This window comes from Euprymna scolopes, chromosome 25 (assembly GCF_053919585.1).
Source record: "Euprymna scolopes isolate OS-2025 chromosome 25, ASM5391958v1, whole genome shotgun sequence".
NCBI lineage: Eukaryota > Metazoa > Mollusca > Cephalopoda > Sepiida > Sepiolidae > Euprymna > Euprymna scolopes.
Window position 1 is genome coordinate 25,623,722 of NC_136506.1, and position 15,445 is coordinate 25,639,166.

The 15,445-nt window shown below is 34.6% G+C and overlaps 1 protein-coding gene across 1 annotated transcript in view; it reads right to left on the minus strand.

Annotated features, from left to right (window-relative positions):
- Positions 1 to 2,527: 2,527 nt before the first annotated feature.
- The window catches only part of LOC145247298 (mutS protein homolog 4-like), a 150,557-nt gene continuing 137,639 nt past the window's right edge, over positions 2,528 to 15,445 (minus strand). The window contains exons 21-24 of the mRNA XM_080108920.1: positions 14,642 to 14,712; positions 11,462 to 11,565; positions 6,646 to 6,734; positions 2,528 to 3,284 (exon numbers count right to left, since the gene is read on the minus strand). Coding sequence (XP_079965046.1) covers positions 3,099 to 3,284; positions 6,646 to 6,734; positions 11,462 to 11,565; positions 14,642 to 14,712 — 450 coding nt within the window. The 3' untranslated portion in view covers positions 2,528 to 3,098. The remainder of the gene's footprint in view (positions 3,285 to 6,645; positions 6,735 to 11,461; positions 11,566 to 14,641; positions 14,713 to 15,445) is intronic.

The window sequence follows — 15,445 nt, forward strand, 5'->3', positions numbered from 1 at the left end:
ATTTTTTATGAAAATCATCATTTTTTTTTTTTGGTAATGGATAAACTTCATCTAATATATACGGAAGTTCCAACATCACTCTCCCCAATGGTTTACTGTTACTTGCGCAGCTGCCATTGCTCAGAGAAAACATGCATACCGTAGATTTATCCGGCATAAGTCTTGTACAAACAGACAAAAGTTTACAGAAGCTAGAAGTAATTGTAAGAAAGAAATAACGAAAGCTAGAAGAGAATATAGTGAAACCACCAGAAAACACGCAGAAATTAGGCACTTGTGATTTTTGGCAAATCTATAACAGTTCCCCCACTATCCAACAATCATGAGTTTGTTTGCACAGCAACCAAGAAAGTTCACATGCTTGCCCGTCAGTTTGCCTCAAACTCTACTTCGGACCCAGCAAACCACTCCCTCCCTAATTTTCCTTTGCAAACAGAAACCACACTAGATGATCTGAAAATCACCTTTTCTCAAGTACATGATATCATAAAAAATCTAGATACCTCAAAAGCATGTAGACCTGATCTCATCCCGGCTGTACTATTAAAAAATGCTCCGCTGAGGTTGCTCCAGTTCTCTCCAAATTTTTCAACAAATGCCTTAACGAATCTTGCTTTCCCGAAAGCTGGAAAACAACTTCCGTGGCACCAGTTTACAAGAATTCTGGTGAAAGAACTGACCCATTAAATTATCACCCCATTAACCTCCTCCCTCTTTTCGCCAAAATATTTGAGTCTACCACCTTACAGTTGCTAAACTTCTGTCAGACCATCAATATGGATTTAGGCAAGCTCGTTCTACTGCAAACATTCTAACTGTAATCTCTGAGCGTACATACCATACACTGGATAAGGCAAGAAAGGGAAGGGCAAATAGCCCTAGATATATCTAAGACTTTTGGCAGGGTATGGTACGATGGTTGTCTCATAAAAATCAGATCCTATGGTATTACTGGACGAATACTTAACATAACTAAATCCTTCTTAAATAAGAAAAGAATCCAGGTTGTCCTTGATGGTCATATGTCTAAACAATATGATATAAATGCAGGAGTGCCTCAGGGGTTGATCCTTGGACCTTTATTTTCCTGATATTTATAAATGACCTCCCTGATAAAATAGTCTCTGAGATGGGTATATTTGCTGACAACACCATGCTCTATAGTAGTCACGACAGGGAAAATGAATGAACATATATCCAAGGCAATAGCGGAAAACCTAGAGTAAGACCTCCAGTCTGTAATGGAATGGAGTAAAATATGGATGAACTAAACTCGTTTCCTTTAATAATTACAAGAAACCTTCTCAAACGCTAATAGCTATGGCTAAAGATACATTACTTGAAAGTACTTTGTTCAAATTTCTTGGCTTAGCATTCACAGGGAACATGAGTTGGAACAGATACATCGAGAGCATTGCCAAGACTGCTGCAAAGAAGATGGGCTCTCTCTACCATCCTAAAAAGTTACTTATGCCTGAAACTATCCTGTACCTCTACTAGGCTACCATTCGCCCATTTATGGTGTATTGTTGTCACATTTGAGCTGGTGCATCTGCTACATCTCTCGCTCCTGGACAGGGTTCAAAAGAGAACCACCAACCTGATAGGTCCTGAACTGTCATCTAAGCTTCAACCTCTGTCCCATCAAGAAAATGTGGCATCCCTCAGTCTTTTTTACATATTTTAATGGTGGATGCTCCAACGAACTACAAGCCCTTGTACCCCCTCAACATAAATACTCTCAACAAACCCAACAAGCAGCAAAGTCCCAGCTCTACACAGTAGAGATCCCTAGATGTAAGAAAGCTTTAGTCTCTAATAGTTTCTTCCCCAGAACTGCTAGACTTTGGAATTCCCTTCCAAGTTGCTGCTTCCCCAACTGTACTGACATGCAGAAGTTCAAGTGTAATGTGAACAGACATCTTGCTTCTTAACTCCCTACATAGTATCCCTGCAACTTATGTCCCTGATATGAGCTCCCTACATCAAAGTGGCACTGTGTCTTGTTTGGGGTAAAAATGTAATTAAAAAAAAAAATTTTAATATAAAGTAAAGTGAGTCTCTGTAATATTTCTTTAGAGAACTTACTGTTTATTTTATAAAATTATTTCTATATAATATATCTTGAAAATGTTTAAAATGCAAAAGTCAAGTACCATAGTTGGATTGTGCTCTAAAGAGAAACATTCATTTCGAATGCACCCTGTCATATCAAAGAACCTTCTGTTGATTTTTATACACTTTCCATTAGCAAATTTTCTTTCCAAAAACCACCCATCTGTGGAACACAGTATCGCAGGATTGTTTCTCAACTGACTACAACATGGCCATTTTCAAGTCCAATGTTAACAAATTCTTGTTGAACGGCTTTTTTAAATAATCAAATCCTGGCCAGTTTCAACCATTGTTACCAATTCTCATGCTGTTGTCTCACCATCCACCTGAAAAACTCACCAATCCTTACCCTTGAGTGGCCTTTGGGACTTGTTAAACAATGATTCATTAGTACAATAAATAATAATGACTATTTTTTTCAGATTTTCAGAAGCAAACATTTATTCATTCTAGAATTCAATTATCAAATATTATTTTCATCTCAGCAGATGGCCTGATATCACCGAAGGATTGATATCAAATGCCTTAAACATTTCTCTGACACTTTGTAGTGTCGGAAAGCTACCCCAAAATTTTATGTTCCCCTGTTCAGTTTCTTGAAAGGAAGTTAGGTGCAACTTAATTTTTTGTATTGAAATGCACAAGAAGTGCAGTGAAATTATTACTAGGTTGAGAAATGATAATCAGTTTCAAATGCACAAGAAGTGCAGTGAAATTATTACTAGGTTGAGAAATGATAATCAGTTTCAAATGCACAAGAAGTGCAGTGAAATTATTACTAGGTTGAGAAATGATAATCAGTTTGTGTGCAAAGAAAAAAAAGAAGCAGAATCAATATTTTAAAAACTTCCTTAAAATCAAAGACATTTTTATAATCCATCATAAATCATCTGAAAAAAAATGCAGAAAATTTTTTTTTTTTAAAATTAGTATTCAAAAAAACTTATTCCCGGTAAGATGAGCTTTGAAAATGAAGTAAAATGTTAAGCTTGTGGTTGCGATTCTCGTATCGCTTGAATGTCTTCTAAGTAACGCTTCTTAAGACTGGTTAGGTACAACTTCAGACTGTCATTGTCCAAACGAGAGTTCCTCGCCGTCTGCACCAAGCGAGTGGCCAACTTGAAAATGGCTCGCTGTTCTTTAGATTCCTTCTGCAAATGTTGGTCCACCTGCAACAGAAAGAACAGAAGAACAGCAAGTTGAAAAGAAAAAAATACAAACATTTTATCCTATTCTCAGGCGACATGAGAGGAACATTCAACACATGTACTGGCGTTAAAATAGACACAAATGTTTGGCATGCTTTACGTGTCGTTTAGAAATTATGAAAAGCATATGCATCGATACATGTCTCATGTGATGAAGGGCATGCAAATTCTAAGCAGTTACTACAAAAACATCAAAGTGGTTCACTGTGTTGTATATTTGGACCCTATGCCATGTTAACTAGTATTATTTTGGTAGTTAGGATAACCTGGCAAAAGACAGAATTAAACCCACCTGCAACTGGTAGAAATGAAGGCATCGAATAATATTACATAGAAATGACGTCACATTTTCGGGGGACAGAACAGGGTTTCTAGTAAGTTAAAAGCAAGAGATGCGACATGTGTCTGAAAATGTAGAGTGAATCTAAGTGTATGTTATCCTGAGACTCTGCCTGTTCTTTAACCACATTAGAGTCTAAGTTAGAATAAATAAGTTCAGACATAATCAGAATTAAATATTGGTCTCTTTCCTCATAAACAACACTTCTCTGAATAAAATCTTTGAATGTCAACACGTCTCCATTGTGTTTTGTGCATGAGTCAGTTCGTCTTAACTTAAACAGAAATCACACAACTATGAGGGATCAACAGCCTATGCATGGAAAAGCAACAATCGGACGATGAAGATCAGTGACCACTCATGTATGTAAAAAGACTTTGTTTTGCTGATTTGTTTTCTTGGTCCGACATGTGCAAACTGTTTGTGCAATGTGAAAATGTTACAACTGTAGTCGAAGCTTGGTCCACCTGCAACAGAAAGAACAGAACAACAGCAAGTTGAAAAGAAAAAATACAAAATACAAAAAAATACAAACGCCTGTGGAACTCTGTTCCGTCTGCCTGCTTCCCACCGGACTACAACTTGGATGTCTTCAAGTCCAATGTTAACAAATTCCTAATGAACCGCCCCCTTAAGTAAACACTTCATCAAATCTCCACACTAACGTAATGTACTTGCAATAACCCTTATCCCTGAGTGGCTTCCGGGCCTTGATAAGTGGTGATCACTATGTAAAAAAAAAAAAAAAAAAAAAAGAAGATAACCCAAATGTTCTGTTCCTATTTACAATGCCTCCCCACGGGACAGAGTTAGACACCAGGGTCGTTTTTTAATATGGAGAAAAAGGAACAAAAATTAAAAATTGTATCAGTCGTGAAGGATTTCTCCTCCACTGACAGAGAACAAGAAATTGAAGTGCAGCATCTGAAGAACAGATGCTCTGTTTTCAAGTGGTAAACGATAACAATTATTTCTCATCTATATTTATCTCTCTGCCTGCTCTGTTAGCCTATTTGTCTATCTTGCTCTTCCCTTTAAAAAGAAATCTCAGTATGTTTGTCTGTCTCTCTTTCTCTTTGTTAAAAGAAAATCTCAGTATGTTTTTCAGACAACTCTTTCTCTCATCTATTCCAGCTCTCTCACTGTCTCTCTCTATAATAGCATGTCCTTCCAAATAAAGAAAATGAGAAAAAAGAAAAGGGAGGGGAAGGAGAGTGAAGAAAAAGAGGAGTAGAAGGAAAAAATAGGAGAAAAAAATAGGGGAAGAGGTAGACAAAACAGGGACGGGAGAAGGGGAAAGAAAGGGCAAAAGAGGATGAGGAATAAAAAAGAAGAAAGATGAAGAGGAAGAATAAGAATAAGAAGAAAAGAAAGAAGGGGAGGTGCGGAGAATGAAGGAGAAGTAGAGGAAGAAATAAAAAAGGGAGGAGAAGGATAGGGTTGGAGGAAGAAGAAGAGACCTGAAGGAGGATGAAAAAGGAAAAAGAAAAAGAAAAGGAGCAGGAACAATAAAAAAGGGGAAAGAAGGAGGAGAAGGGAAGAGAAAGGAAGAGGAAGACGATGAGTAAACGGAAGATAAAAAAGAGGAGATTTAACAAAAGAAAAACAAAAAAAATAGAAACGAAGGAGGATTGGTCGGTTGTTTTTGTTTTACGGCATATCAACCCTTTTCAGGTTATTTAATGCCGAATCCAAAGATTTTGAAGAAAATTTTTTTAAATAGAATATATTTGTTGTTTTCATGTCGGTTTCTATTTAACCCATAGTTGGGACCCTAACAGGTTCTACCACTCCGGGTCAGAGTGGACCTGGGAGCAATGGTAATTAAAGGGTGGCTCCACACTCCCCAAAGCCCACAAGCTGGGGCCTCACCACTGGATATAGTTTAAGGTCATATCCAGGACCCCCATTGAAGGACTTTTACCCTCTGCAGGGGGACAGTCGGCGTATTCTAATGCCCCACCGACAGGGCCAAAAGAAGCAGGAGAGGAAGTAATAAAAAAAAAGACATCAAATTTTCCCAAAATAGATTCTCAGAATAGCATTCGTTACTTAACTGAAGAGCTGACTTATTATTCTTAGACATTTTTCTTGTTTCACAATTTGGTGTGAAAATATTTAACCATCTATAAATATAAAAGCGAAAATGTATGTATGTATGTATGTGTGTTCGCTTTTTCTGTATGTCTACAAAAGGCTTTTTTCAGAGAAGCGGTCGGTCGGTTCACAACTTCTTAAAACTTTTTCTATCACATATAAATCATAATATCTCAAAGTTAACAACGGAGCTCGCCTGTCTATTTAATTTGCTCGACTTCGGGAAGATAAATATTCAACATTTGTCGCTCACCGCATGTGGGTTAGTCTTTTTCCTATAACATCTTTGGAAAATAAAAATAAAAAAAAGCGTTCCCGCAGTAAATGAAATACTATAACGCAGTCAAACTTGACCTCATTAAGTCATTAAAACGTGCACCTGCCAAATCCAAGTAATTAAATAAATTCAAACGTGTTTCCGTTAGCATCTCGTGGTGGCACAATGGTTAACGTCGCACTTTTTTTTTCACACTTTAATTTACAACTTTGCCTCAATGGTTCGGGTTCGATCCTCATACTTACCTACCAAAACATTTTTTTTTAATTTTAATCTCCCCATACCCCCACCCACCCGGAGTTTTGATTTACCCAAAACCACACACACCTCCAAACACCCGGGCAACGCCGGATACCCCTAGCTAGTGTTTTAATAAAGCTAATTTCTTTTTAAATTGAAATTATATTTTTTGTATTAGAAATTAGAGATCTATTTTTATATAAGAAATAAATATAAATATATTTCTATATAGGGCATAAATATACTTTTATATAAGAATTGTTTGAATGATTTCAGTGTTGTGCTAAACTTATTTTTTTCAACTGCCTACATAATTTGAGATGCCAAATAACAAGACTACAAATAAAACAACTGAAACGATAACCAACCTTTTTCTTATCAATGATTATTGCTAACAGATTCCTGGCATCATTTATCACGCTCCTCGGCATAGTCGACACTTCTGCCAGTTGAATACCTAAAAGAAAAAAATACCATTATCACAAGATTTAAGTACAAAATATAAGGTAAACCAAAAAATTATCAGGAAGGATTGTTAAGAGAAATAATTTTTATATTGACTGAAAATATTTATTAGGAACATGGTATTTTAAAGGGTTGCTATTATGACTGAAAAAAAATATTCAGAACGTGGTATTTTAAAGGGTTGCTATTATGACTGAAAAAAAATATTCGGAACGTGGTATTTTAAAGGGTTGCTATTATGACTGAAAAAAAATATTCAGAACGTGGTATTTTAAAGGGTTGCCATTATGACTGAGAAAAAAATATTCGGAATGTGGTATTTTAGAGGATTGCTATTATGACTGACAAAAATATTCGGAACGTGGTATTTTAAAGGGTTGCTATTATGACTGAAAAAAAATATTCGGAACGTGGTATTTTAAAGGGTTGCTATTATGATTGAAAAAAAACATTCGGAATGTGGTATTTTAAACGGTTGCTATTGTGACTGAAAAAAAAATATTTGGAATGTGGTATTTTAAAGGGTTGCTATTATGACTGAAAAAAATATTCAGAACGTGGTATTTTAAAGGGTTGCTAAAGAGAAATAGTTTCTATTATGATTCTGAAAAAAATTGTAAGGAACGTGGTATTTTAAAAGGTAGATAAAGAGAAATGATTTCTATTATGACTCTGAAAAAAATTATTAGGAATGTGGTATGTTTAAAAAAGGTTGCTAAAGAGAAATAATTTCTATTATGACTGAAACCGAAATCAATTTACCATCATCTAGCAGTGTCTAGTTAACACAGATCATAATAAATAATTCAAAATTGTGTACTGTGTTCATTATATTTTCAGATCTACATTGGTCCTCCGCTTGCAAGGTAACTAAGACCGTGTTTGTATATTGATATAGTGGAAGATCCTGTTACCACCTGAGAATAGATGACTCAGTCTATAAAAGACAGTAGCAAGCGGTAACCAATGGGAAAGAGTAAACTAATCTTGATGCTCCAGCATTCAAGATACATTCATCATTACATTGTACCGTTGTACAATAAACTTGTTATAACTTACTCTATGTTTGAGTCTAATTTCATCTGATTGATTGTTATTGATTATATTTCCTCAGGGACACTTTGCAGCCCTAAATGGTTGCTGCCACCACTACCACCACCACCATAACCATCATTATTATCATCGTAATAATAATAATAGTATTTAAGCAATAGTTATAGTTAAGCAACGTTGAGCCTGGTTAGTACTAAAATGGGTGACCATTTGAGACTTCCAGGTGCTGTATGAGCTCTCCGCTTATCTTGGCATTGTTTCCAGTCGTTCTGGATGTCTCCTTGCCACTGAACTCAAAGTGTCAATTCAGAGATTGTGCAACCCTTGCCTCACAATTACATGCACAGCTATCCATTGTCTTTTGAGACTGAACGGAGGCTTCCAACAATAATATTTGGTTTAACGTTTCTTTTACATATTTGTATATGTTGGACAACTTTTATAAATTGACTTCTAAACTAACCTATCTCTTGCAAATTCTTTACTGTTCCCACATTCTCTCAAGTTGATCCTTATCGCTTTTTCCCATGTTTTCATTGGCCTTCCTCTGTGAATTGGTCCTGCTACTCCAACTGCTCTACATCTACTAACCCAAGAACTCTCATGCATTCTTTCAATGTGATTGTAGCATCAAAGTCTACTTTTCTTCTGAGGAAGTTATTTTCATCACAAATACTTGTCTGAGCTCCAATCTATGCTCCCCCTTGTCACACTTTTATGAAAAGCACTCGTCTAGCTGAAACCACTATCAATAATTTCCCCCACTCTTTATCTATGCTTAAACCTAAACGCAGATTTCATGAACAAAGTTTCTTTCTTAGAACTGCACGCCTATGAAACCCTCTTCAGTTTTCCTACTTTCAACCTGACTACAATATGATCATTTTCAAGTCCAATGTAAACAAGTTCTTGATGAGCCATCCCCTTAAGTAATGCAAGTTACTAAATTTCAACTACTAACGATTACTACGATATTGTCCCATTGACTACTGTACACTCATTAACCCTTACCCTCGAATGGCCTCTAGCCCTTGATAAATGGTGACTCCTTTGTAAAAAAGAAAACAAGAAAAAAGGTCATCAAAGTGTAAAGACACATCATACATCTATCATATAATTCTCATATCGTTTCTCTCCATGCAATACATGTCCTCAACTGACCAAGTTTCACTTCTATATATCATCACTAGGGCTATAACAACAGAATCTTCTTTTCATTTTTTTACTCTCGAGTATATATCCGACATAGTTAGACACAGTTAATCAACTGACAGCCACAACACTCTATATAAAAGCATATAAGATATCAACGGATATACACTCGAGAGTCAAAACAAGGAAAAGAATATGCTGTTGTCCCAGCTCTAACACATTTTCACACTGCATGCACAAGCTTGACAGCCTCTTCTTTTAGTCGTCAGTGATAACGCTCTGCTGGTTAGTAATGGCAGAAGCTTCCTGAAATTACTTTATCAACTTATACCTCATGCAATCACACTTGATAATTTTAATCGTCAGTGATAACGCTCTGCTGGTTAGTAATGGCAAAAGCTTCCTGAAATTACTTTATCAACTTATACCTCATGCAATCACACTTGATAATTTTAATCGTCAGTGATAACGCTCTGCTGGTTAGTAATGGCAGAAGCTTCCTGAAATTACTTTATCAACTTATACCTCATGCAATCACACTTGTGCCTGTTTTTCCTTGTGCTTCAATTATATCACTACTAGTAGGGAGACCCGATGTTGCCCGGGATTAAATGATGATCACCAGAAGGTTATACACTCCCATATTTTTATTGTCATCAAAATTGTTGAAATTGCCATTTTTCAATCAAATTGATTGCTTGTTTGCTCTAGTTGGGAACCCATCGTGGTGCATCTGGGAGAAGCTTCACATGCTTCTTGCAGTGACTTAGTCCACAAAACATTGTAGTCTACATTGCAATGTGTAGAACGTACTGTTGACTTTATAAATTATTTTTATATATAATGGCTTGAATTAAAGTTTAAAATGCAAAAGTCAAGTATTATGCTTCAATTGTGTTCCAAAGGAAAACATTCATTTCAAACACACCCCTGTCATATCAAAGAATCTACAGTTGATTTTATATGTCTGGCCTTACCGCTTATGTGGTGATAATGGCTTGAATTAAAGTTTAAAATAAAAACAGTTGGGTGTTTTTCATGAAAGATTGGCAAGCGGAGACAGGAGAATGGAACTCAGGTGAGCACTTGCCATGGAAATAACGATAAAACAGAGACAGGCTCGCAACGTCTCTTCTGTGGGAGAGAGGTTGCAGGGAAGAGAAAAGGGCATCCCCCACCAAGCCACAAAGTCTATTTTGTACTCTGTCAAGGCAGGATAGGCTGTTTTTAGTAGCTCCTGCCCAGATGTGGCAGCAGTACTCCATCCTTGGACGTACTTGGCTTTTATACAGGTAGAGAATTGCATCATTAGTGAGATATCTTCTGGAGCGGTAGAAGGATCCCACCATTTTCCCAGCGACCTTGGCCACAGACTTGATGTATGTGTTCCATTTCAGATCAGGAGTAAAGGTCAAACCCAAAAGCTTATCAAAACATGGAGCCTCCCCTAGACGAGAGCCATTCATTTCAATCGATGCCAGATGGGGATCAGAGCGTTTATGATGTAATGATAAGAGCTTGGTCTTAGATGCATTAAAGGTAACCAGCCACCTCTTCCCCCACTGTACCACGCACTCAAGATCTGAGGAGAGAGAATCAGAGAGAACTTTGCCATTTACGGCCTTTGATGTGTTGCCATAGTCGTGTCATCAGCATAGATGTCAACGAATGATTTTTGTATGTGTCATACACTCCTTGCACACAAAAACTGGTTATCATTACTCAACCAACCATATAGTAAAATATTAGATATGTCTCTGCTTGTTAGTAATGGCAAAAAAAAAAAAAAATCACTCCTAACTCTTGCAATCATACTAGGGCCTACTTTGCATTCCAATTGTATCACCGAATCACAAAACTTTTGAACAATCACAATAGCTTCACCATCGAAACAGACTTTCTCCGCATCTGAGTTCTCATCCGTCTTCATCGTCTGACACTTTTTTGCATAAAAACTGGTAATCATCATATTCTATCTGCAGAAAGAATTGATAAGGTTTGGGGTTAGTAATGTAGAACAGTTGAGGTGGCAGGGTCAGCTCAAACGTTAAGGTCCAGGAAATATTTGGTATAATTATGCTGACACACTGGTTTTCATAAAATCACTGAAGTTAAGTGATATTAAGTCTTGTCATTACCAGATGGGTGACCATTTGGAAACACTAGGCACTGTACATTAAAGGATTATCGACACCTCCCTGCCAGAACTTCTAAAAAAAAAAAAAAAACTAACGTTGCTATTTTCACTGATGGGGACATACAGACGATTAGGGGACCACTTGTGAATTTAATATTCCCAAGAAACTTCCTCCTTTGAAGGGAGCCAGCTCAACTTGACTAGGGTGAACATGGCTTCATTTTTGGTATATTATTTTTCTATTTCTGCTTCAAATATAATGAGAAAAAGTTGATATATGTCAATATATTTGAAAAGATATCAACTTTTTTTTTTAAGAAGGGAATAAACACAAATAGAGTATAAACACACGAGAGGCTCTCTTTAAAAGCACGTACCGTAATGTTTTGCATTAGTTTTCCCCTGCGACAGGACGTGAGTGTACGTGAATTTCTCACAGTTTCCTTCGTTGCTGTACAATCGTTGCACCTCAAAATAGTAACTGAAAAAGACGACACGTAAGAATTAATTTCATATGCAAAAGTAGAATATCTATATCTCTTTCTCTTAGTCTGCCTGTCTGTTCATTTCACCTTTTCTCAGAAACTACTGAGCTGACCTAGCTGAAATTTTGTATGAACCTTTGTTATGATAAGGTGCAGCGAATTAAGTATTATGGTATCTGTTTGGTGCACAGTTAGGGATTAATAAAAACTAGTCACCACAATACCACATTTACTCCCACTTTTTCTCAGAAACTACTGAGCTGATCTGAATGAAATTTTGTATGAACCTTTGTTATGATAAGGTGCAGCGAATTAAGTATAATGGTATCTGTTTGGTGCACAGTTAGGGATTAATAAAAACTAGTCACCACAATACCACATTTACTCCCACTTTTTCTCAGAAACTACTGAGCTAATCTGAATGAAATTTTGTATGAACCTTTGTTATGATAAGGTGCAGCAAATTAAGTATTATGGTATATGTTCGATGCACAGTTAGGGATTTATAGGGATTAGTATGTAATATAAATAATGAGCACAAATTTAACCATAGTCAACAGTCAATTTGGCATATAGCGCTCATTAAAAATCAATGGCCTATAACTTTTGCCCATTTTTAATTGGCAAAAAGTCTAGTTTAGTATTCTATTTCATCAAAATATCGGGAATTAAAATTAATTCCCTGAACATGTGAGGTTTGTTTCTGTTTATCTTGTTCCCATGGTGGAAAGATGCAACACAAGGTTGGAAAGTGGCAGTTGAAACCAGAACCTTCGAGGAATATTGTAAACTAAAAGTCCTAAAGTGTCAAAAATTAAATCGTTAGTGTGTAAAAGGTCCTTAAAAAATGTGTGTAAGATTTCACTTCAAAAGAATTGTCAATCCCAAAGTTATAAACAAAAATTCTGTTTCTGAATAAGGATTTATATTTGTATTATTTGGACTGCCACCATTTTCATTGTGAGTTTTATTTTCAGGTTTTTTTATCCTTGCTTAGTAAAATCTAGTTGTACGTTACACTCTTCTGGAGGTTGATGGTTCAATCCTCAGTGTGGTTGACACTCAAAATACAATTGTGAATTACTTAGGATTTCTACGCAGTCATGACTGAGAGGGTGAGAGCATGCTACTCATGTGGTTAAAATAAAGGCACTCCTCTCCAAAAAAAAACAATGTATTCAAAGCACACAGGAGAAATTCATCTTATGCCATCATATTTTATATATATATACATATATATATATATATATATATATATATATATATATTTCTGTAGAAATATTTTCTTATTATATATCAATCCTTAAAGAAGCTCAATGTAATTACAGAGCAATATAGAGAATAAATGACAAAAAGTTATATTCCAAAATTCATGATGTTGACCATCTTATAATTTTTTCCTTTAATTCAGTTGACTTATACAATTTTTGACAGTATCTGTTCCGTAGTGCAAAATCAATCACTTAATTATTATATCAATCAGTGAATCTATTATGCCCTTAACTCATCAGAAGAAATAACAACAATCAATCCGTCAAAAGAAAATGCAATGTGATTTGACAGGGTAAAAATCTGAAAATTGGAAGAGAAGCTGTAGATATCTTTATATTTTTCCATTACGCCATATTGAATATATATATATATATATATATATATATATATATATATATATATATATATATAAAATAAAAATTACAATTAAATTTACCAAAATGATCCGAGATGGTAAAATTAAAGTATATTATAAATATCAAAGAATTGATATTTATAAAATTATCTCAGCCAGATGTAAAAGCTCGATAAAACCAAATAGGAAATAGAGCTTATAATATGAGCAAACAGTTAATAAAATATGCTAAAAAACACTTTGAAATGAGTTAAAAACATATTTAATCCATTTATCTAGTGTTTCCTTTTCAGATTAAATATGTTTTTAACTCATTTCAAAGTGTTTTTTAACATATTTCATTAACTGTTTGCTCATATATATATATATATATATATATATATATATATATAGATATATACATATATATATATATATATATATATATATATATATATATATATAGATATATATATATATATATATATATATACACATACCAGGTTAAATGTATTCAAGAGTAATAATTGATGAATTCAATAAGAGTAATAAGAGTGCTCAATAAAAGAAGAGCAAGATATATTTTAATTAATATAAACAAATTTACTTGACACTGGACATGCTAATGTTTCAGACGAACGGTCAGTTGAAGTCCTCGTTGAGCAACTTAATAAATGGTTGCTTTCCACAAAAGAAATCAGTACTCAAAATAAAAAATAATATATATATATATATATATATATATATATATATATATATATATATATATTTTAAATTAGCCCAACCTTGACAGTTGTGTTTTAAATTTCTTCCATTTCCATTTCTTTTTTCTACGCACAACTTATCTTCCTTTTAATAATATCATTTGAACTCATTCCCTTTTCCTTGTACCCATTTGTGAATTATTCCATAGATTTCTACCTTCTGGATTACTTTGGACCATCTTCCAGTCACGCGATTCCCTTGGATTTTACTTGTGGAAATGGAAATTTAACCAACTTTTTCGGATTCTGGATTTTTGGATTTTACTGTTATTGGATATTCTACCCTTCCCCAGACTATCCATTCACGTGAAAGCACCTTTTTCTTCATCCTGTTCCCTCTGCTTCACTATTTGTTACCAAGTAAGATCTATGACTTACTTGTAGTTTCATTAAATACTTTTGCAAGCAAAATCCGATCCCGCATTTTGCTAAATCCTACCCTCTGATGAGAAGGAAAGTATTTCTTCGAAACTCCGTGGATACACGACTATCTACTTATTTTGTGCTTCTTTTTTAAAATTAAATATGTTTTTTATCTCTTTTTCAAAGTGTTTTTTAACATGTTTTATCAACTACTTGTTCTTTATATACATATATATATATATATATATATATATATATATATATATATATATATATATAAAGAAAGAGGGAAGAAAAACATAGATAGATAGATAGATAGATAATCAATCTTTTACTTACTTTTCAACATTCGGATAAAGTTCATTGAGATTAGTCAAATCCATAAAATGAGTGACAAAAAACGTTATTGCCTGAAATAAAATAAAAATTATAAAAGCATTATATATATATATATATATATATATATATATATATATATATATATATATATACATATATATATACTAACAATTCAGCCTGGCTTTGCTCGGGCCCTATGTACTGTTCATAACTTTCTGGGCATATGTATACATATATTAGTAACCTACATCTAAAATTTAAAGTGTTTAGACCCAAAATTGATGGAGGGGTTTGGTAGGGTCTACAAAGATCAACTCTTTCAACTTTGACCTCTTGCCAGCCAAATTTTTGCCCAAAAACTGATTTAAAAGCTTGCTGCGTATCTGAATACCCGTTATATAAAATTTCAAATGATTAGACCCTAAATTGGCTGAATAGTTTGCTAGAGACTGCAAAAGTCAAATATTTTGAACTTTACCCCATCGGCAGCGAAATTTTTGGCCGAAAACTGATTAAAAAGCTTACCCCATGTCTGAATACACTTTATATAAAATTTCAAATGTTTAGACCAAAAATTGGCTGAATAATTTGGTACAGAGCACAGAGGTCAATATTTTTTTAACTTTGACCCCAATTGTGACCACTTAACATTTATCTTTTGAGCTCAAATCAAATTAAAAACTTTGATCCATGTCCTACATCTAAAATTTCAAGTGTTTAGACCCAAAATTGGAAGAGAAGTTTGGTAGAGTTTTCAAAGGTCAAATTGTTGAACTTTGATCCCTTGACAGCCAAATTTCTGGC